Consider the following 23,312-nt stretch of genomic DNA (forward strand, 5'->3'; position numbering starts at 1 on the left):
AAAATCACTTGTAATCAAAAGACACACTAAAAGTAAAGGGATGAAAAAAGATGTTTCATGTAAATGTAAACAAACAAATAAAGCTGGGAGAGCAATACATGTACCAGACAAAATAGACTTTCAAATAAAGCCATAACAACTGAGAAAGAAGGACCCAGCAATTCCACTACTGGGTCTTTATCCAAAGAAACCAAAAACACTAAATAAAAAAGACATATACATCAATATGTTCATTGCAGCATTATTTACTATAGCCAAGATATGGAAAAAACTTAAGTGTTTATCAAAATATGAATGGATAAAGAAGTGGTATGTGTATACAACGGAATATTAGCCATTAAAAAAAAAAAAAGGAATGAAATCTTGTCATTCAACAACATGGATGGACCTAGAAGGTATTGTGCTGAATATAATAAATCAGACAGAAAAAGATAAATTCCATATAATTTCACTTTATATGTGGAATCTAAAAAACAAAATAGGCTCTGGTTGGGTAGCTCAGTTGATTAGAGCATTGTCCAGAAATGCCAAGTTTGCAGATTTAATCTCTGGTCAGAGCACATACAAGAATCAACCAATGAATGCATAAATAAGTGGAAAAACGAGTCTCTCTCTCTCTCTCTCTCTCTCTCTCTCTCTATATATATATATATATATATATATATATCCTACATAATAAAAAGGTAATATGCAAATTGCATCACTCCGCTACGCCCACGATTGGGCCGGCTGGAGGCGCGGGGGCGGAACTCAGGGTGGCCGATTGGCTGGCGGTAAAAGCGGGGGGGCGGGGACTCGCGAGTCCCGGACCCCCGCTCCTCCTGCCGGCCTAAACGGCCGGCGCTGCGGAAGGACCCATGGGGCCGGCGGAAGACGCTGGTGGCGGAACTCGGGGTGGCCGATTGCGTGGCTGCCGGCACCAGTTTTCCGCCAGCAGCAGTTTTCCTCTGGCCACCCGCCAATCGGAGCGCCTCCCGATCGGAGTTCCTCTCGGGGTGGCCGATCGTGCTGGCGGGAGGCGCTCTGATAGGCGGGTGGCCAGAGGAAAACTGCTGCTGGCGGAAAACTGGTGCCGGCAGCCAGGTGAAGGAAAAGTCTATTGCACGAAACTTCGTGCAACGGGCTTCTAGTATATATATATATATATATATATATATATATATATATATATATATATATATATATATAAAATCAATCAATAAATAAAATAAAAAATAAAAAACAAAATAAACAAACAAGCAGAACAGAACATTCATAAATTCAGAGAACATTTTGATGGTTGCCAGGTGGGACAAGGGTTTACAGGATAGGTGAAAAAGATAAAAGAATTAAGAAGTACAAATTGGTAGTTACAAAATAATCATGGCGATGTAAAGTACAGCATAGGGAATATAGTCAATAATATTGTAAGAACCATGTATGGTGTCAAATGAGTAATAGATTTATTGGGGTGATCACTTTGTAAGTTGTATAAGTGTCTAGTCACTTTATTGTATGCCTAAAACTAATCTAATATTGTATATCAACTTAAATTGAAAAATAAAAAATTATTTTTAAAAAACCCACTAAGGTTAGAGAAATGGAAACTGCATGGTGGGTAAAAAAGTATGATGACTTTGGTAAAACTCTGACTTCACCACTTACAAACTTAGTTTAATCATCTGTCAATATATGATGATAATTTTTTTTCTACAAAGTTGTTAAGAGAGTGAAATGATATAATGTACCTATTTGCCTACTATAGATGCTCATCTTTTTCATTGATGAACCCCCCCAGACAAGAAAAAAAATATTATTACCTTGCTCCATGTATTAGAACATGTTTACTCCTTATGTCTAGAATAACCTCTTCCCCCTGACCCCCCAAATTCAAATTAGATTTCAAGTGGAATCCAAGATGGTTCTGGAGTACTTAGAAGGTATACTCACCTCCTATCAGACAAAACTGAAATTATAACTAAAATATAGAACAATAAGCCTGAATAACCAACTGAAGACTAGCTGAACAGAAGTCTTATAATCAAGGATTTACAGAAGTTACACATAGACTAGTAAGAAGGGTAAAGACGTGAAAAGGTCTGGACCTACTCCCATGGAAGGCGTCTAATTTCACAAGGATATCTCACCTACTCCCCCTGAGAAGTGTGGGATCTCAACCCCAAGCCAGGCTGGCAAACAGTATACAGATGATGTATTTTTGAATTATATACTTGAAACCTATATAATTTTATTAACCACTGTCACTCCAATAAATTCAATAAAAATACTAAAAAAATGCATTTCAAGGTTCAGATTTCACATCTCTTGACATTTTAGTGTACACTTGAGCTTTCTCATCACAATTCTTATATCACTTTGTGTTTCTGATATAATAATTACCACTAATATGTGGGGATTGCTGTGATGAGCTGATCAGTTCGCCTCAGGAACAAAGGACTTATCGTCCCAGTGCCTGGGAGTGCCCGCAGCAGACAGGTCCTCTTTAATAATTGTCTCAGACAGGAGCATCTCTCAAGGCATGCGCCCTTCCCAAGGTGACCCCATCCAATAACGTGAAAGGTGATAAAAGGGCCAAGGTCCTTCACTGGGCTGGGAACAACTCTACAGGATCATCTCATCTTCAGAACTCACCTTGGAGTTGGCTACTCTTCCATTGAGACCACATCACACTGCAACCTTTCCCTCTGCCCCCAATCCTATGCCCTTCCTTTCTCTTCACCAAGTGGTAGTCACAAGGACACTCCCTAATAAACCTCCTGCAACCTCATCTCCATCTTAGAATCTGCAATCCAAGAGCTCAACCTGTAGCCATATTTCAGGCACATACAATGTTGCTGAAATTATTGGTTCACTGAATGGGCTGGATTTGCTTCTCATTTATTTTTATAGTCTCAAGATCTAATCAATACCTGGCACATATGGACACCTAGCAAATGCTTGTTAAATAAACGCATTAACCCATTGTACACCATAAGCATCTGTAGGTGCAAGTGGCAGACCTTCCCCACATGCCACGCATGTCTATAAAAAAAAAATGTTTTCCCGAAATGGCAGCCCTGACCAACTTTAAAGTCATTTTTTTTGTTTGTGAGAATTTTCAGCTGAAAATATTCAAGAACACCCAAATTGTGAGTAATATATTTGTTTTTATAATAGACATTGCAAATTGATTTTTTAAATTAAATTAAAAATATCGTGGTGTGTGGGGATAGTTTCCGTTTGGGATGTGCAGCAGTTAACTGGTTAAAACTGTGATCTCATGTTTGTGAGAATAAACAATTTTTTCTGTCAAAGAAAGGAGTTTAGGCAACCACCATTTTGGCTTGGGTGACTTGCAGCTCCCCTGGGGGCTGCTATTTTGAAATGGCAAAGGTCATCCCCTCCCTTTTTCCTTTAAGTTAGCCAATCACACAAGAATGTGAGCCTAAGCTCTGTCCAATCAAGAGTGAGAGACAGGTGACGTGTGTGAGACATAAAACCCAAGTGGACTGCTCAGTGTGCATGCGGCCAGACCCTGTGCATGTGCACCCTCCTGCAGAAGTAAAGGCATCTGCCTTGTTGTCTGGCTCCGAGTATCCTGGTTTTGGGGCTCACCTTATTTCTAACATGTTGTTCAGCCAAGAAATTCAATTTTCTTGTTTAATCAAATTTATTTACTTATGTTCTCTCTCTTACAGAAAAAGAATTTAAAACTGTTTACCCAAGAGTTGATTATAATTAAGTAGTGGGGAAATGAGAATGACAGAAGTGCAAATGCCAATATACCTAATCATAAGGGTCAATATAGCTGTAATTAGTAATTGAATATCTTTTCATCAATAGGTAAGTAGTCATTGACCTGAGCATCTACCATAAACCAGGCATTACTTAAGTGCTAAAATAAGTCTCTATCCCAAAGGAGAACTACATTCAAATAGACAAGAGAGGCAAAAATAGAATTAAGTAGCAAAATTTCAGAGAGCAATGGGTGGTATGAAGACCCTGAAGGGGATCAGAACATAACACCCCCATATATGCTGCTTTGACATATTGACTATTTTGAACTGAAGGCTACTGAGAAACAGCAGATTCAGGAAGAACTCTCTGCCCTCCCCCTTTCTACCTAAAAACAAGGTAAAAAATTTTTTTGTAAGAAAAGTGTCATCTCTATATCAGGAAGAAGAGAACATTCTTATCACTGGCAATGGGGAGTTAACATCAAGATGACTTTATGCAAGTAAACCTCACTAAGGCAGCCCTTATCTTTCAGGAGTTTCCCATATATTTCTTATTCACCCTCCCACAATTTAACACCCCTAGGCTACTAGATCTTATCACATTGGCCACAATTTATCACTCACTTTGCGCTAAAATGGTATAATAGCCCCTGGGTCTAATTGTTTCTTTAGGATTGTCACTTTTTTCCTATCAAGTTCTCTGTTTGACCCCCAGAGCAAGGACAATGGGCCAGGTACAGAAACACACCAGGGCAGAAAGCTCTGCATGCCTAGCAAGGGGCAAAACTGGAAAACAAGAACCTCACTCCCAGCATATCCTTTCCTAGCATATCACACTGGCCATGCAGTTTAGACCCTCTGACCTTTTCCTCCCTAAAGATTACATCCAGGCCTCAGGTGTATTTCAGCTCCAGGCCCAGAAAGGCAGCAAAACCAGACAAGTGACACCATGGCTGCCACAGGACCAGCTCCATTGATTAGTGACCCCCTGCCCTGGCACTGACCAATCAGTGGAGACCAGGACCCTGACAGAGCACACCTGGAAAGCTGATGAATATTCTATTAAGACACTCCCCTGAGACCTCCCCTAAGATTTCCAGGACAAAGGACCCAGTGCTCACTCTCCCTCCAAGGAGCACACCTGTGCCATTCCCCCATGAGACTTGCAACCAGGGGAGCAATGGGCAGTGGCAGCTCATTCCAGGCTAATCCCTTGTCTCTGACTTCTCTGTGAGCCAAAGCAGCCAGCCTAGGCTTTCCTGTGGCTTCTTCTATGCCCTTCATTGTTTCACTGTCCTAAGTATATTTTTGCTGCTGTCATGGACCCAATACGCTTTGACTCAGTGCTGTGTAGCCCTCCCCTTTGGATATCCCCATCCCCCAGCCCTTTTCCTTAAATCAATTAATTTTCTCTTTAATCACTGTCTGTGATGGCTATTTAGCCTGCCCGCACACCATGCACCACTTACTTTAACCTTTCATCCTCCATGCCATGTAGAAATAGTAACCTAAACTAAAATGCATACGCTTTTTTCCTTTTTAATCTCTCTTCTGTCCGTTCAACTTGCAGGTCTCAGCCATAGAACCTTGGAGGATAAAGGGGAAGTTTTTCTCCCCTATACCACAGTAGGTAGGACAGTCAGGGGAGGACGCACCAAGAAGGTGAGTGAGCTGGAACCTCAAAGATGAGAATCCATACTTGCTGAGATTTGGGGGAAGAAAAGTTAAGGCTATGATAAAGGCCGGGCATTAGGTACAAATTTGACTGTAAGCAACAAGCAGCTAAATAAGTAAATTGCTTTGTTTTTCACCTGGAAGGGGGATATGTTCTAATTCTTAAGGGAAACCAACGCTTTTCCTTGAATAAAACTGAATAGCGCTGAGAGAGGTAAGCAATGTCTTCAACTGTTTCCCAACAAAGACAGAAGCAGAAATCTGTGACGGCTTTCGGTAGGGGCGCTGGAGACCTAGCATTCAGATGCACTTGGGAGAGACGATTCTGTGAGGGCTGCACTGACTCAGTGTACTTAGAGCAATAGCTGGATGACATGACCTTGAAGTTTTCTTCTTTAAGTAGGCGCTGGATGTCAGACAGTCAAGATTACCTTCTCCGCCAAGGGCCTCGGTGCAGGCATCCTAGCGAATTCATTTCATTCTGCCATTCATTAATCAAGAAAGAAATTGTTCAAAACAACCTGGGACAAAGGCTTTTAATCATAACACTCTATTTTCCTGCTGCATGTGTAAGACTCACAATTTAGGCTGACTTCATTGAATTCTATTGAAACATTCCTTACCCAGATAAAGAGCTGCTTGTTTCCATTCTTTTCACTTGCAAATGCATACACCACCACCACCAGCAGTAGCAGCAGCAGCACCTCTCTCCCCTCCACTCTCCCCCCACCCCACTGCTATAGAGTGGGGTCTTTCAGGTTTTTGGGGGTAAATTAAGTTTTATAGAGATGCAAATAAATATATGACAACAGGCATAAAATTAAAGACATAGTATCAAGATATTCAAACAAAGTGGGAATTGGAAATCATGAAACTATTGTTATAGGAGCAGGTTTGCTTAACCTAACTTCGTAATTTTGTTTTCTGACAATTAAACATAAAAACAAAACATTTGTTCAATAACAACACTGTGTCAGGGGAATGTCACAATAATTTTTAAAAAAATGTGTAGTCCAAAGTGAAAAATTAGGCAGGTCAAACTTTACCATAATAGTAGAGGAATGTCATCCTATTATATAGCACTTGCTGTAACCATCACATTGCTTTGACTTCTCACTGCTTGTAAACCATGCAGTTAAAACACCTACTAGGTCAATGAATTATATACATTCTATTTTGCAAATGTTTAAAGCACCTGAGTTCAAATCCAAATTCTACCACCTGAGGAGTCAGAACATGCCATGCCAAAATATGCCATGGTCCCCGATACCCTGCACTTAGTCTAGAAATGATGGTAGGGATCCCAGGTTATTGGTAACCTTGGCCCCAAGGACTCCCCACCTACTTGGTGGAGAGGGGACTACAGAGGGATGCTCTAAAATACAACCTGAAGCCAAATTTTGCCTGGTTCTAATGGTGATATTGCTAACAAATCTAGCAATTCTTGCAATAATTCCACCTTCACCAGGAAATTAATACCCAAAAAGTACTGTAGTAAATATGATTATGGCAGAAAGAAAAAGAAATTCGTAAAAAGAGGTGTGGTTTTTTTTCCTTTCCTGTCCCAACAGAAACAAAGGTGAATGTCCCCTGAATGCTTTTCTCTCACCAATCTTTCCCCAACTATGTCATTATTTTAAGGTACATTTCCCCAACTATGTCATTATTTTAAGGTATAATTTATCTCAGAGAGGAAGGGAGAGGGAGAGAGAGAAGGAAATATCAGAAATATCAATGATAAGAGAGAATCATTGATCAGCTGCCTCCTGCACAACCCACACTGGGGAGCAAGCCACATCTTGGGCATGTGCCCTGACCCAGAATTGAACCATGACCTCCTGGGTTCTTAGGTTGACACTAACCACTGAGCAAAGCCATCCAGGCAGGTACATTTCTCATGATGCTTATAGAAGGGAAAAATTTCCTGTCACAATGTGGTCTAGTGAAATAGCTGCAATTTAATTCCCAGGACTCACACTTTATTTGATTCATGTGTCTCTTTTAAAAACTTCAAAACAACTTTACAGAAAGAAAAGGAAAGTAAAATATCATGCTTCTCTTTGGTTTCTATGCATGCGACAAGACAGAAATAATTAGTTTTAAAATTGTCTTGCTGTTTATAAACACAGTTGCCCTTCAAACCATGAAGCACATCTTGTTTGTATTGGTGTCACATTACGGACCCAAGTCCTTCCCATTTCACTAAAGGGAGCTGGAGGCATGGGAAGGGGAAGGAGTGCCTTAGTGCTGAAAGAGCGGACAGGAACAAAGAGGGCTTGGAGCGCTGGGATAGAAACATGCACAGACAGCGGGAAAACTCGTTTTATTCCACCCTTCACTGGCCTTGAACAAAACTCACCAAATCGTCCAGTGTTAACAACTCCTCCTGCTCACATACTGATTGGTATGTTTTCTTAAAAATCATTACAAGTTAAGTGGCCCCATAATCTTACAAGTTTAACTTTTTATTTGAGCTATTTAATCTCATATTGCAAAATATGTTATTCTGTATAAAGTTCATGTGGTCAACTGGTTCCTTATGATCATCATAGTGAGAAAACTTCAGGCTTTCATAAAACAACCAATCAATCATTTATCAATGAGAATGACATGATAGCCTTTGAAAAAAATAAATAATAATAGTACATAAAGCACCATGGACCTAGTGTGATTCAGGGATGTGATTTTTGACTTGTCTTACCAGCAGCAGTAATGACATTTTACTATTCACTCTTACTCTTTCACCTGGCACTTCATAAGCAAAAATATGCATTGGCCAAAAAGTTAACCAGAAGCTTAGTGTGGCCACTGTTTTAGTTTGGGTTGCTATAATAAATATACCATAGATTGGGTAGCTTGAACAACAAACATTTATTTCTCACAATTCTGGAAGTTGAGAAGTCCAAGATCAAGGTCCCCACAGATCCGGTGGCTGGTAAGGGCAAAGGGAGAGGAAGCAAGCTCTTTCAGGCCTCTTCCTGTAAGGGCACTAGTGCCATTCATGAGGGCTCTACCCTCATGATGCTATTATTTCCCATAGGCCCCACCTCCTAATACCATCGCACTCAGGGTTAGGCGTCAGTATATGAATTGGGGGGTGGGGGGCATAAACATTCATCCCATAGCATTTATAATGTCACTAATATCAATTACATAGGGTTTTCAGAAAAGGCTGCTGAATGTTAATCAATACACTTTTTTATAGCAATTTTTAATTATTACAGAAATACATCTGAAGTACACACACAATTATATATCTACATACAATAGATTAGATTGGGTAATCTGCATACACACAGACACACTTGTGCATAACTGTTTAAATCAAGCAAATGTCAAATGTAGAACTCACACATATAATCATATACAAATCATCCCCCCCCCCCCCCAAAAAAAAAATAGTTTACCAACTCAGTCATTAAATTTCCCCTGCTTGGATCATTTTCTGTGGCTCCCATTCAAATGCAATTGAGCTAGCTAGGCAGCTGAGATGATGTCCTCACATTCTGTATGGAAGAAGAATGAACTGAGGTGTGGTCTGGTGTGCTCTAAAAGGTAGAGTCGGGAATGAGATAGGCTTCCACTAAGGAATTATTCGTTATAGAGTCAATTCTGTACATTTTAAGCTCTGCTATGTTAATTTCTTTTTACTGAAGAATCATCTTTATTAATGGAGACCTCTATCCTCACATATGAAGACACAAGTGTTCATAATTCAGGGCTGGATGCCTTGCCTCGCACTCATTTCCATCCTGAAGCAGATCATTCCAATCATTCATTCTGCTTGAAAGTTACTGAGTGCTCACATGTGCTGGGAGTGATTCTAAGTTCAGAGATGGAACAATTATGTAGAGTGTTTGGGGGGTGAAAGATGGGAGAAGAAATAAAAGTCAGTAATAGGCAATAAACAAGTGAAAGGAATTTTAGAGACAAGACAGGGACTCTTAGGAAATAAGAGGGATTCATGGGAGAGGAATGCATAAGTGGGGGCTTGGAGACACCAAAATGCTTACTTTACTTTTACAGAGGATAGAGAAATGTTATAGGAGGCAGGCATATTTTCACAGAGGATAAAGAAAAGTCATAAGATACAGGGAAGAGGGAAACATATTTTCACAGGGGATAGAGGAATGTTGCAAGATAAGGGGGAGATAAGAGGGGGACACCACATGGGCTTTGACCTTTGAAACTGATACTATGTAACAGAGTGACCAATGAGGAAAGCATGGGGGGTCCTAAATTAAGGAAGGGTCCAATTAGAAAAGGTCATGTTCAGACAAAGAGCTACAGCACTTATAAAGAGACTCGGCAGATTTTAGATTTTTTTTTTTCCATTAGAGAGAGAGAACGAGCAGATTTTTCCTATTTGGGGACCCCTCCTCAGGGAGAGTTTGTATACACTTACAATAAACTTCCACATTTTTATTAAAGAAATCTTTTAGCCCGTGAATTTATTCTTCAACTTTGTAGGACAAAGACCCACAGAAGAAGAATCTGCACCCTACGTTTCACAAAGAAACAAGCAACATATTTTTAATTTCAGACAAAGGTAAGTACAATGAAGAGGTTAAAACATGCTTCTCCCCCCATTCTGCCCCTTTGTCCTCATCCCCACCTTATCATCTGTTAATGTTTTCTAACAACTTCTTCCACTCAATCCCGAATAAATCCTCTCCTGCTTTTGTGGACCCACTGATCTCACCTCCACTTCTGTCCTGTCGTTTTATTATATTTGTTTACCTGTCTTATCTTTCCCAAAGAGACTGTTAAGCTCCTGTAGAGCAAAGGTCAGGCTTTTTACCCATAATGATTTTGCAGTTGGAATTCCTGGCATATGTATTGGTTTTGCTTTACCATATAACATTTCCAATAAATTAACTGAAATAAAAAAGCCACTAACAATAGGCTGGCACTGTACAACTTGAGGCTTAGTAGGAACGACTATGCTGATGTGACCACAATATCATAAAGATTTTATGATATTCTCATCAAAACCATGTTCTATTGTTTAATCTAGTAGCTTTTACCCAGTGTACCTTTTTTTTTTAAAGTTACAATTTAGAATATCACAATACTAAAGTGATGTCTGTCAGAAATTGAACTGAGCAAGTAGATAGAGTTAAGAGGCGAGCCCAGGGGCACCAGAGAAAAGATCTTATATTTCCCAGAACACACAGAACTCCCTTCCAGAGAGAGAGAGAGTTAGAGCAGCTACTTGAAATACTCAGATAGCAACATAGCACTGACAAGTGACTAAACAATTTGAGGCAGCCTTCCAGTATATGAAAGTACACTGTGACCCCACATGGCTGCAAGCCATCTCTCTGAGGGCTCTAACCAGTTCAGGTATTCATTCAGTGCCTCCCAGGGAACTACCTAGTCTAAGGTAGGCAGAGCAAAAACTCTCCACATTGCAGTAATAACGAGCTTCTTAGGTGGTTAGGACTCATCTTCATGATAATGGATCTAGTAGGACCAGAGTGCAAACCCACAGAAATTATTGCTTTGAAGATTAATGAGAAAGTGCCTTATATTGTTGCCAAAGGAGTTAGGGAAGAATCATACTAAAAGCTGTATTACCCATTAGATATCACACTTAGGTTTTATTAAGAGCTACAGTCAAACCTCGATTCTCAAACATCTCCCATCTCAAACAATCTGACAACCCTTTCAGGCTGATACCTATATGGTCAGTCACATGTTCTCAGGCAACAAAGGAGAGAATGTGTGTATATGAGTCAGTTTACCAATGTTAAAATCTCAGAATATTTTTGTGGTTTCTTTTTTTTTATTGCTGCTTTAATTATTATTAAATTTTCATTTTTTTTACTGTACATTTCCTTTCCTTTTTGTTAAATTTTCATTTACATTTCATGTTCTTCTTATGTGTTTATTTATAGATTAAACAGTGCATCAGGCATGTACTGTGTATAAGAAAGCTTAAAACGGAATCATTTGGAAGTCTGGAACGGATTAATTCAATTTACATTATCTCTAATGGGGAAAAAATGATTTGGTTTTTGAACAGCTGTCCGGAATGAATTAAGTTTGAGAAACGAGGTTCTACTATACTTCTAAAAAAAGTTAGTTATTAGGAGGCCAGTCTATCCCTACAGGTCTGATGTGCTCCTGCAAACTCCCTGATGATTTTCCTCCAGCATAGGGAGTTCTAGGAATACAGCTTCACTCCTGAGTCTTTTCTTTCACCTTCAAAGACAGGATCCAACAGAGCACAGGACAGTAACAAATCCAGTGGAGTGTACAAGAAACCTGAAGTCTCTGCTTGCAGAGTAACTAACAAACATTGGCTGTATTTTGTGGTTATAGACTTATTTTTTTAGTTAAGTTTAGGAAGTAAATAGTGAAAAGTATTTCCATTTTTACTTTGCTAATGGAAAATCTGAACCAAAAAAAAAAAAAATACTAAATCAGTGAATCTCAGGAGAAGAAACATGTTATTAGGGATACAGCAGTGGGCTTTGCCAGAATCGCTCTATGTGGTCTCTTCATCAAGGATAGAAAATAGTTGACATAGATTAGTTGAAGAGGAAATTTGCATTAGTAGAAGGTATGTCTTGTTCTATCATTATGGTATCCATTGCTCCTAAAATTAAAAATAACTACTGCTTATTGAGCACATACCATGTGTTAGCCAATATACGAGATGTTTCATGCAATTAATCTAATTTCATTTTCCTAATAGTAGTACATAGTTTCAATATCCCATTTTCACAGGGAAACTGAAGCTCAGAAATCTTGAGTAATTAGCTCAAAGCCTTACAGGTAGTAAATTAAAGAGACAGGATTAGAAACAAATGTGTCTGACTTTTAACATTTGCATTCTTCCCAAAGTATCAATTGCCTTGAGAATAATTAATTTCAAAGATCAAATGTCATCCCTCCCCCAATTTAAAAAAATATTTACATTATTGTTTAAGAATAAGACTTGACTCTACATTTTACTTCTGAGCTTTCGGGTTTTGCTAAAAGCACGAACTCACAGTAAGAATTCCAAAGATTTAATTCTTTTAACTTAACCTGCATAACTAAGTGCAAGCATGTTTTTGATGAAAGAGACCAGCTAAGTACAAGCTTGTCCCATTGGTCGTTCTGGCCTCATTCCAGTGTTTCAATCCAGAAGGACACTTGTGGTGGGATTCTGAGAGCTCACACACAATGTGGCCACAGAGGAAGAGACAGGTTCCGAGGCTCACATAACAGGGACGGCCGTGGATACTTAAAACATTGCACAATATAAACATTCAAGTTAAGTTTCCTGGTGTAAGTGACCTTCAAGAGAAAAAGAGGAGGAGGAAAGAGAGGGTAGATGGGAAGGGATAGAGAAATTCAAGGCCTGAAACAGAGGACATGTTATAACAACTGTGTCAAATTATCTCACGACCATCACAAGCTACACTGAAGTTATTTCCCCAAAAGTCATTCAATCCAAGCATGCTAAACATCTCTTACCATACTTGGATGTTGTTTGATTCACTCTAAAGGAATGAACACCTAAGTGATTTTCAACAAATCCTGTTACACACCATCCTGCTGACAAGTCTTTATTTTTCACAGACGTGATTGTAGTTTCGTGCCCCTTTTTAATCACAGTCCAGTGCAATTACCTAGATGGATCTCATGGTGTGACACCTCATACCTATCTATTGAGATAAACTCTCCTTTGCAGCTTTCTAAATTATTTCCTTTCTAGTGCTTTCCACTCCTGGAGTCGGGTGGACAAGGGGGAAGGAAGGAGGGCAGGAAGCAGAAAAAAAAAAATGTTACTGTTATCATGAGAAAAAAAACAACAATAGGAAGAATAATTCAGAATTGGCTTTTGAACTATTGAAGCAAGTAATCACTTGTTCCAATAATTTATGAGTTACATTTACTTCCATTTTATTTTTTCTTATTTTCCTCTTAGAGAGGAGGTAATATTCGATTTCCTCCTCTGCCTTAAGTGTTTGCTTTGCAGATGGAAGTGTAGGAGAAAACAAGCTGGGAGGGCAGGAACCTGGGACAATTGATTTCTCTTGGTTACCTTGTAGTTTCTGGTTGTATTCCGTCCTGTCAGACTGGCTCCTCCTCAGGGTACCAGCGTGGTCCCCAGAAACACTGCTCTCAACCACAGTGTCAGTCTTCCTTCTCTCCAGCATGTAGAGCCGGGACCTCAAGAAGGTCAGGTTCTTTTTCTTGGTGCCCATGTTTCCTTTCCCAGTGGCTTCTTCGGGCTCCATCTGAGGCAAAGACACGCTTCAGAGGCGTGCAGGCAAAGGCTGGTTGCTACCGTGCCTCAGGGCGAGGGTTAAAGCCACCAGAGTGACAAGTTTAGCTGCCTCCTTCTCACTAGCCGGCTTCACTCCAGGGTTACCTGGTTGTAACTGCCACCTGTTCGGAGTCCCAGAGCCCCGCCCCTATGAGGTCATTCTTCTTTATACCTAGAATCCAACAGGGGAAGTTGCCACCTGTTACCTGAGAGACCTGCAGCACAGAGCTAGGCAAAGCAGGGACTACTCTGTCACATGCTCCTGAGGCAAACAAAAATCCCATTGTGTGGGGCGAGGGCTGGGGGTAGGGGGAAGGAGAGGTGGGGGAAGGAAAGAGAACAAGGTGAGGCCAGGAGCAAGGGAAGTACAGAGTGTAACTGTGTACCCATGGGTGTGGACAGGTGCCCTCAGGGCACTGTGGTGCGCTGCTGCCTGGAGGCAGACGTGGGCTTGGGCGTGACCTTTAGCTAGAGTGGCCACGGAGTTGGTATGAGGCTGAGAGTTTGCATTTTCATCACAATAGTATCATTTTTCAGGATCACTGTGCGCAGTCAGTCATGAACATCCATCCGGAGATTATGTACTAAAAAATATACTTGCCAAACCCCCTGATCCGCATTCCTGAGGAAACAAGGATTTGAACTTGAGAGAGGTCTGTCGCAGGCACAGGAAGAAAAGAGAATGTTCAAAGAGGCTGCCAGAGCCTCTGGGATTTCTCATCTCCCCGTGCTGCCCCTGCCTGAAATGAGTCGATTCCTGGTCCCAGCCCTGTCCCTCTGAGGCCTGGTACTTAGGAACACAAGCACCGTGTCAAGGTGTGATTTCTGTATAATCTTCTCCCCATCCCTTTTGCAGATGGAGTGAGAAAAAAGGCAGCTCGCCTTGGGGAAAGAAGAGGAAAAATGTTTGAAACTGAGAAACACATGTAGAAAGTAGAAAGTGTGGAGGGCAAGGACTGGGAGAGAGAGAGGCAAACAGCAATGGGCCTTTCATTAATTTTTTAGCGTTGTTTTTCCTTGTACTCACTGAGACTTCTCAAGGGGGAGGTTCTAAGAAGCTCTGGGGATATGCCGAGTGGCTTGTATGCCCTCGTTAAAGGGGAAAAAAAAAAAAAGACCCTAAGGAGGAAAGCAGGTTCGTTTTTTGTGTAAAGGGATGGCCAAAATTCAGCTCTGTGCTGCCCATTCTGAATCATGGTTAACTCTTGTTAGATGAGGTTTATAAATGAGGAAAAAGAGATAAAAACCACTTTCCAACTCAGGAGGTGTGAGCTGAATACAATTCACATAATTTCCTTCAAAGATAAATGAGAAATCATCACCCACTTTAGAAACACCTATATATAGCCCGGCATATTGAATGGCTTTTATTTAATTCAATTGATCATCTTTTTAAAGCAAGCCCTTCCAACTACATTTAATAAATACTTTTTAAAAATTTAATAAATCTTCATTGTTCAGATTATTACAATTGTTTCTCTTTTTCCCCCCATAGCTCCCCTCCACCTGGTTCCCACCCCACCCTCTGCCCTTACCCCGTCCCCCCAACTGTCCTCTTCCATAGGTGTATGATTTTTGTCCAATCTCTTCCAGCACCCCCCACACCCTTTTCCCCCCGGGGAATTGTCAGTCCACTCCCTTTCTATGCCCCTGATTCTATTATATTCACCAGTTTATTCTGTTCATCGGATTTTTTTATTCACTTGATTTTTAGATTCACTTGTTGATAGATATGTATTTGTTGTTCATAATTTTTATCTTTACCTTTTTCCTCTTCTTCCTCTTCTTAAAGAATACCCTTCAACATTTCATATAATACTGGTTTGGTAATGATGAACTCCTTTAGCTTTTTCTTATCTGTGAAGCTCTTTATCTGCCCTTCAATTCTGAATGATAGCTTTGCTGGGTAGAGTAATCTTGGTTGTAGGTTCTTGTTATTCATCACTTTGAATATTTCTTGCCACTCCCGTCTGGCCTGCATAGTTTCTGTTGAGAAATCAGCTGACAGTTGTATGGGTGCTCCCTTGTAGGTAACTAACTGTTTTTCTCTTGTTGCTTTTAATATTCTCTCTTTGTCTTTTGCTCTTGGCATTTTAATTATGATGTGTCTTGGTGTGGTCCTCTTTGGATTCCTTTTGTTTGGGGTTCTCTGTGCTTCCTGGACTTGTAAGTCTATTTCTTTCACCAGGTGGGGGAAGTTTTCTGTCATTATTTCTTCAAATAGATTTTCAGTATCTTGCACTCTCTCTTCTTCTGGGACCCTCATAATTCTGATGTTGGTACGCTTGAAGTTGTCACAGAGGCTCCTTACACTATCTTCATATTTTTGGATTCTTTTTTCTTTTTGCTTTTCCAGTTGAGTGTTTTTTGCTTCTTTGTATTGCAAATCTTAGACTTGATTCTTGCGATCCTCTAGTCTGCTGTTAGGTCTCTGTATAATATTTTTTATTTCAGTCAGTGTATACTTTATTTCTAGTTGGTCCTTTTTCATATCCTTGAGGGTCTCACTAAATTTATCGTCCTTTTCTAGAAAATTCTTGGAAAACCTTATAACCGTGGTTTTGAACTCTATATCCAGTCATTTGCTTTCCTCCATTTCTTTCATTTGTGATCTGCTTCTTTGTCTCTGCATTTTGGCTGCTTCCCTGAGTTGATAGAGTGGCTTTGTGTGCTAGGTGTCCTATAGGGCCCAGTGGCTCAGCCTCCCCAGTTACCTGAGGTGGACACTCTTGGTGCACCCCTTTGTGGGCTGTGTGCACAGTCTTGTTGTAGTTAAGCCTTGATTGTTGTTGGTATCACTGGGAGGAATTGACCTCCAGGTCAATTGGCTGTGAGGCTCAGCTGTGTCTACTCTGGGAGAACTTCTGTGCTGGAGACACCCTTATGAGACATGACTTGCAAAAGCTTCTGTGCTCAGCTTGGATGGGGCGGAGTCTCAGGGCAGAGCAGACAGCATTGGTTTCCCGTCAGCCCTGCCCTAATAGGCCCCTGTGTCTCAGTGTCCCATGGTAATCGCTGTAAGCACCTCTGAGAGAAAGCCGCCCTCGAGTTCCGCCTGCTGCCAGATATACCAGTTTCTCCCCAAATGAGTCTGGGTCCCCAGAGTCTCACCAGGAACTGGAGTTCAGCGCAGTCAGGAGCTTTTGTCTCCCTCCTGCTTGAGAAAGCCAGCCACGTACTCAGTTGCCCGCCCTCTCCACGCACATGCCTCGGTGCCTCTGCCTTCCGCAGTTTCTCTGAGTCTCAGTGTGCTTTTCTCTTTCCTGACAGTCCAGTTTCACCCCGTATGAGTCTAGGTCCCCAGAGTCTCGCCCGGAATTGGAGTTCAGCTCAGTCGGGAGCTTTTGTCTCCCTCCCGCTTGAGAAAGCCAGCCCCACACTCAGTTGCCAGTCCTCTCCATGCGCGTGTTTCAGTACCTCTGCCTCCTGCAGCTCCTCTGAGTCTCAGTGTGCTTTTCTCTTTCCTTCTAGTTGTAGAATTTCACTCAGCCAGCCTTCCTGTGGTTCTGGATGATGTTCGTTTTGTCTTTTAGTTGTAGTTTTGAAGTTGTTGTGTGAAGCAGCAGTTTAGGTGTTTATCTATGCCACCATCTTGGTTTCTCTCTAATAAATACTTTTAATGGTGCACTCACCACTAAGATGTAAAACAAGCTTTCTAGATTCATGTTTAAAATGTATAAATTGTATTCTAATATTGTATATACATACTGGTATATGTATATAATATGTTTGTGTGCATTCACCTGGTTTCTAACAGACATACTATTAGACATAGCACTACTACAAATTGTATAATTAAAACTACAGGATTGTCCTGACCCAGTGGCTCAGTTGGTTGGAGTATCATTTGGTACATCAAAATGTTGTAGGTCCGATTCCCAATCAGGGCACATACCTGAGTCGCAGGTTCAATTCCTGGTCGGGCCACATATAGGAGGCAATTGATTGATGTTTCTGTCTCACATCAATGTTTCTCTCTCTCTCTCTCTCTTTCTATCTCTCTCTCTTTCTCTCTTAAAAATTAATAAATATATCCTAAGGTGAGCATACAACAAGAACTACAGGATTTATAGGAAATATGGGATTAGACACATACAGCACTCAAAAACTTTGTCAGTGACTCATAAAAAGCAGATAGAAGCAAACAAACAAAAATTTATAGTATAGCTTTACATATGATAGATGGTTAAGAAATATATAAATATTACAATAAATGTAAAACTTTATCTTGAAAAAGAACTGAAGATTCAAAAATAAAATTAAAAAGTTAAAATTTAAGAAAGAAGTCATAGGATCATAGCTTATGAGTGAAGTGATAGCAGAAGAGAGATTTGAAATCAGATGGGAAGGTACACTGCCAGCAGTGAGCAGGTGTGGCTGGGGCCACAGGCAGTAAACTGAAGTCACTGGTCATTTTAAAGGGACATACATGTGTGAGTTTTATGTACTTCTTTGTGGCTCAGGGCATCTGGATACAGTTTTCTGCATTCACCTAGTGTTTCAAGTACATGAAATCACACATAAGCAAATATGAAACTGTATTAGGCTCAAATAGTTCCTCTTTATTGGTACAAATTTGTGTTTTCAAAATAAGCATTATAGAGGCACTAACTGTAGTAGCTTTATTATGTTTTTAAATTTCATTGTTTAAGAAGATGCATACAATAGCTACTATGAATTCATTAGTAAATCTATATTCTATTTATTCACAATAATTTCTATGTCAACTTTAAAAATATAGACAAATTCTTTTCAAGCTATCGTTAATCAATCAATAAATGGTCACTGTTCATTGCTGATTCAATCCTACCACCTCCTACCCCCATGCCATTCCTTACCAACAGAAGCCTTATTTTGTCCAAGGCAGCATTAAACTTGGCCAATCATAACAATAACTTTGTTTTTACTTTTTCTAGTCTCTCTTGCCACTAGGGTGTCCCTGTAATCCCCGTCTTGGCAAATGGGACCCTATGGTATCTATTATAATGGGGGATGTGGCACTGATTCTGGGAAAGCTTTTGCTTCTTCAATGAAAGCTGTTGTAACAGCTTCAACATTCCCCCTTTTTCTAGACTTGAGCACAAGTATAATGCACAGAGCAGTTGCAGCCACTGTGGGCCCATAAGAAAAGACCAAGAGAAGCATGGGCTCTGCTACCATTGAGCTGCTGAACCAATACCAGCAGAACCCACCTTTAGACTTCTTGATATGAGGGTAAAATAAACTTCTCTTCCAAAAGCCATTGTTAGGCAGAGTTCTTGTTGTCAATACATTTCCAAAAGATTCAATAGACAGTGCCATATATATATATATATATATATATATATATATATATATATATATACATATATATATGAATTCACAGTTCTCTTGCTTAACATGTATATATATGAATTCACAGTTATCTTTTTTATCTCTTTGACACTTTAAAATTTTATTTATTTGAGAGAGATGGAGAGAAACATTGATTTGTTGTTCCACTTATTTATGCATTCATTGGTTGATTCTTTTATGTGCTCTGACCCAGGATCCAACCCATAACCTTGGCTTTTGAGGAAAGCACTCTAACCAACTGAGCTACCCTATCAGGGCTTCTCTCTGACACTTTTTAGGCCAATGTGTTTAGAATCATCAGCATAAAACAAGAACAGCCAGGTTAGAGAGATTTTGTCACTGAGGCATCTTGTTAGAACATGAGTGAGACTGGAGGAACAAGGCCTCTTATTTGTCTCTCTGTCTGTGTTTTTTTAATTCTCACAGTAAGTATTTAATGAAGTCCTATTTTATTTTCATCTCTTTTTTATTTTCTAGATTAACTTTATTTTGTCACTACCTAAGTGTGGTAAATCTTTTTTTTTTTAAATTCTTTATTGTTTAAAGTATTACATGTCTCCTTTCTCCCCCATTGACCACACCCCAGCACATGCCCTCACCCCCTACTGTCTGTGTCGATGGGTTATGCTTATATGCATGCATACAAGTTCTTTGGTTGATCTCTTACCCCAGACTCCCCTTCGCTCTAAGGTTAGATGTTCTCTTTAGATGCTTCTATATCTCTGGATTTATTTTTGTTCATCAGTTTATGTTGTTCATTATATTCCACAAATGAGTGAGATCATGTGATATTTATCTTTCTCTGACTGGCTTATTTCACTTAGCATAATGCTCTCTAGGTCCATCCATGCTGTTGCAAATGGTAAGAGTTTCTTCTTTTTAACAGCAGCATAATATTTCATTGTGTAGATGTACTGCCATTTTTTAATCTACTCATCTGCTGATGGGCACTTAGGCTGTTTCCAAATCTTAGTATTGTAAATTGTGCTTTTATGAACATAGGGGTGCATATATTCTTTCTGGTTGGTGTTTCTAATTTCTTGGGATATATTCCTAGAAGTGGAACCACTGGGTCAAATGGGAGTTCCATTTTTAATTTTTTAAGGAAACTCCATACTGTTTCCACAGTGGCTGCACCAGTCTGCATTCCCACCAGCAGTGCAGGAGGGTTCCTTTTTCTCCACATCCTCACCAGCACTTGACTGATTTGTCTATTTTATATTTTATTGCAGAAGTACAAAACCCTTTTTATACAAGGATTTTATATTGCTGAAAATAAATAAAATATTGACATTGACATGTAAATTAATTCTATTGTGAATGGAGAACAAGTGGTTCCTAGTTCGTTATTTTAAAAAGACCCAGTTTTAGTTTTGGCTATGATGTAAATAAGCTCCATGACATGCGACATAATCTCTAGGTCCCAATTTTTTCAGCCATAAAATGTAAGGATGAGTCACTAGTAGTCACTGAATATTTTCAGTTATCCATTTATGTAAGTGGGAATATCACTACCCTGTACCATTTCTTTATGTATATTTTATTGATTTCAGAGAGGAAGGAAGAGGGAGAGAGAGAGAAACATCATTGATGAGAGAGAATCAGTGATTGGCTGCCTCCTGCACGTCCCCTACTGTGGATTGAGCCCATAACCCGGGCATGTGTCCTTGACCAGAATCGAACCTGAAACCCTTCAGTCCACAAGCTAACACTCTAACCACTGAGCAAAACTGGCTAGGGCTACCCTGTACCACTTCAATTTAGGTGTGGTCACGTAATTTGCTTTGGCCAAAGAAACTGATTAAATATAATATATGTCACTTTTGGGAAAACTGTTAAAGACTGGTGTCTGCTTAATTATAGCTTTCTTTCCCTCATCCATGGTGACTGGCACAATTCCATAGTGGCTCCTTCATCAGGATGAATCATAGAAAGTGGATGACTGAGATTGGAGCCCCCAGCCACCCAATAATGGTCATATAGTTTGAGAAGAAAGAATTCTTTGCTTTAAGCCCATAAGACTTGGGGCTTATTTTTTCCCTATTACTTCTGCATAACCCAGACTATCCTTATTAATGTTGGATGTAGATTAAATAATGTATAAATCTTTTTTTAAGTCTAGCATTATATGATTTCAGGATTCTAAGACTTGGGGTGCTATTAGATTGTAAAAATCCTAATTTCAAAAGAGAAATCACATGTCTTGAATAGTCATGAAAAAACTGGATGGGAGGAAGGAAAAGACCTCATTGTAAGTCAGGAACTAACAGGAGTTTAGGGAAGAAATGCTTGGACTAGGCTAGTGGTGCTATGGTTGGAGAAAAGTTGATAATTCAAATCATTTAAAAAGTTGAACTAACAAAACTTTTGTATGGTTTGATGGAGGTAAATGAGTAAAAAGAGGAAAGAAGGATAAATTCTAGGTTTTAAGACTGAATGAATGGGAGGATTTTGGTCTTGTATACTAATAGAGGAAGAAAGGACAGGAGGAAGAGGAAGTCTGGTGGGGTTGTCAAGAATTCCATTAAAGGTTAAGATGCCTGCAAGATATTCCAGGGAAATGTGGGGTAGCCTTCTCATTGATAAATTTGGAGTCACTATTTAGGTTTTAGATGAAGAATTGGGAGTCATCAGAATATACATAATGTTTAAACCCTGGGTTAATGAGACCATTTAGGAAGATAATACAATATCCAGGTGGCATTGGAGACAACCCAGCCAAGAAGGCAGAAGAGGGCAGCCATGCAGTGGGAAAGCAGGGGCACGTGGCACCACAGAGGTATGGACGCAAGTTTTTTCAAAATGGAGGCGTAGTCAGTCTGCTGAGATGCAAACAAAGTGGAAATAGAAAGTAATTCTTTTCATGTGGCACAATGTTGGTCATTTATAAACTTTTCTAAAGGAGTTTCAGTTAACTGGCAGAGATAGATACCAGCATGGAAGGGATTTTATTAAAGGAGGTAAGAGAGTTGAAAAGTGGGAATAATACTTCTGAGAGCATTTGCAATAATGTTATTGTTGAGAAATTACTGTAGGTAAGGATTAAACCTCAGTAAAGTAGTGAGGAAGGCAGAATTATACCCACATATTACAGATATGGAAACAGGTTCAGAGCAGCTGAATAATTTTCCCATTATCACAGAACTTGGAGATATTGGAGTGAGGACTCGAACTCACCTCTCTTGTAGCAAAGCCTGTGGTTTCAGCCACTCTGGCAGATGTCCAGTGCCTAGCAAACTGCCTGGCATACAGCAAAGGCACCACCAATGGACTTTTCTCTGCTAAAGGCATCTTGGAACCAGTCTCCATTACTTATCCTTTATTCTTTGGGATGAATCTGAGGTTATCTGAAATTTTATTTGGCATCTGAAGTGATTTTTATGCACAATTCAGCTTGGAGAATTCCTGCAAGCATTCTTATCTCCAGTCACTCTTTACTCCCATTTATCTTGCCCAATATCTCATGAATTTCTTTTCTAAACCATAAATCAGATCATGTCATTCTTTAGATTAAAAAGCTTGATGGGTTATTCCCCACTGCATATAGAAGGGAATCCAAATATTCTTTAGGCCTCAATCAAACTTTTTTCATTTTAGATTACTTACAATTCTAATTAATTGCTGAATAACAAATCACCCCCAAAACATAGTTGCCTAAAGCAATGATTATCATTGCTTTAGCTCTCATCAATGATTATCATTGCTTTAGCTCTCACCAATTCTGTGGGTGGGGAATTTGGAAAGGCTCAGCTAAGCAGTTCTGACCCAGGTTCTGATGTAGGTATAGGCAGATGTTGGCTGGAGCTAAAATAGCAGGCAGCTGGAGCAGCTGTGAGTTGACTAGGCATCCTTCTCTATTAATAGTTTTAGGGCCTCTCTGATCTCTTCACATGGACTAGCTTGGGCTTCCTTTATAACATGGCAGGCCGAGGGAAGTCAGACTGCTTTCCTGGGCTCAGAGCTCCAAAGGGGAGAGTCCCAAGAGAACAAGGCAGAAACCATATCATTTTTTATGTCTTGTCCTACACTGTCACCTCCACTATATCCTCAAAACCTACCTAGACTCAAGGTGAGGGAACATAGACCCCATCTTCTCAATGGGAGGAGTACCAAAGTTAGGTTAGAAGAAGAGCTTATAGATTGGGAGAAATTGCCATGGCTAGCTTTGGAAAATGCAATCTGACTCATATGCTCATTATATATTCCATATCTCTTTCAGGATTGATTTTTTTTAACCTGTTTCTTTCATTTGGAATAGCCCTCCCCACCATATGAAATCCTACTGATCATTCAAGACCCAGCTTAAATATCCCCTCCTCTAT

At 39.9% G+C, this 23,312-nt stretch overlaps 1 protein-coding gene across 1 annotated transcript in view; it reads right to left on the minus strand.

Moving 5' to 3' along the window:
- Positions 1–13,721, minus strand: part of ARHGEF38 (Rho guanine nucleotide exchange factor 38) — a 148,713-nt gene extending 134,992 nt beyond the window's left edge. Inside the window, exon 1 of the mRNA XM_079768954.1 lies at positions 13,432–13,721. Within this exon, the coding sequence (XP_079625080.1) occupies positions 13,432–13,627 (196 nt within the window). The 5' untranslated portion in view covers positions 13,628–13,721. The remainder of the gene's footprint in view (positions 1–13,431) is intronic.
- Between the last annotated feature and the right edge of the window lie 9,591 nt (positions 13,722–23,312).

Source organism: Cnephaeus nilssonii, assembly GCF_951640355.1.
Source record: "Cnephaeus nilssonii genome assembly, chromosome: 1".
Classification (NCBI taxonomy): domain Eukaryota; kingdom Metazoa; phylum Chordata; class Mammalia; order Chiroptera; family Vespertilionidae; genus Cnephaeus; species Cnephaeus nilssonii.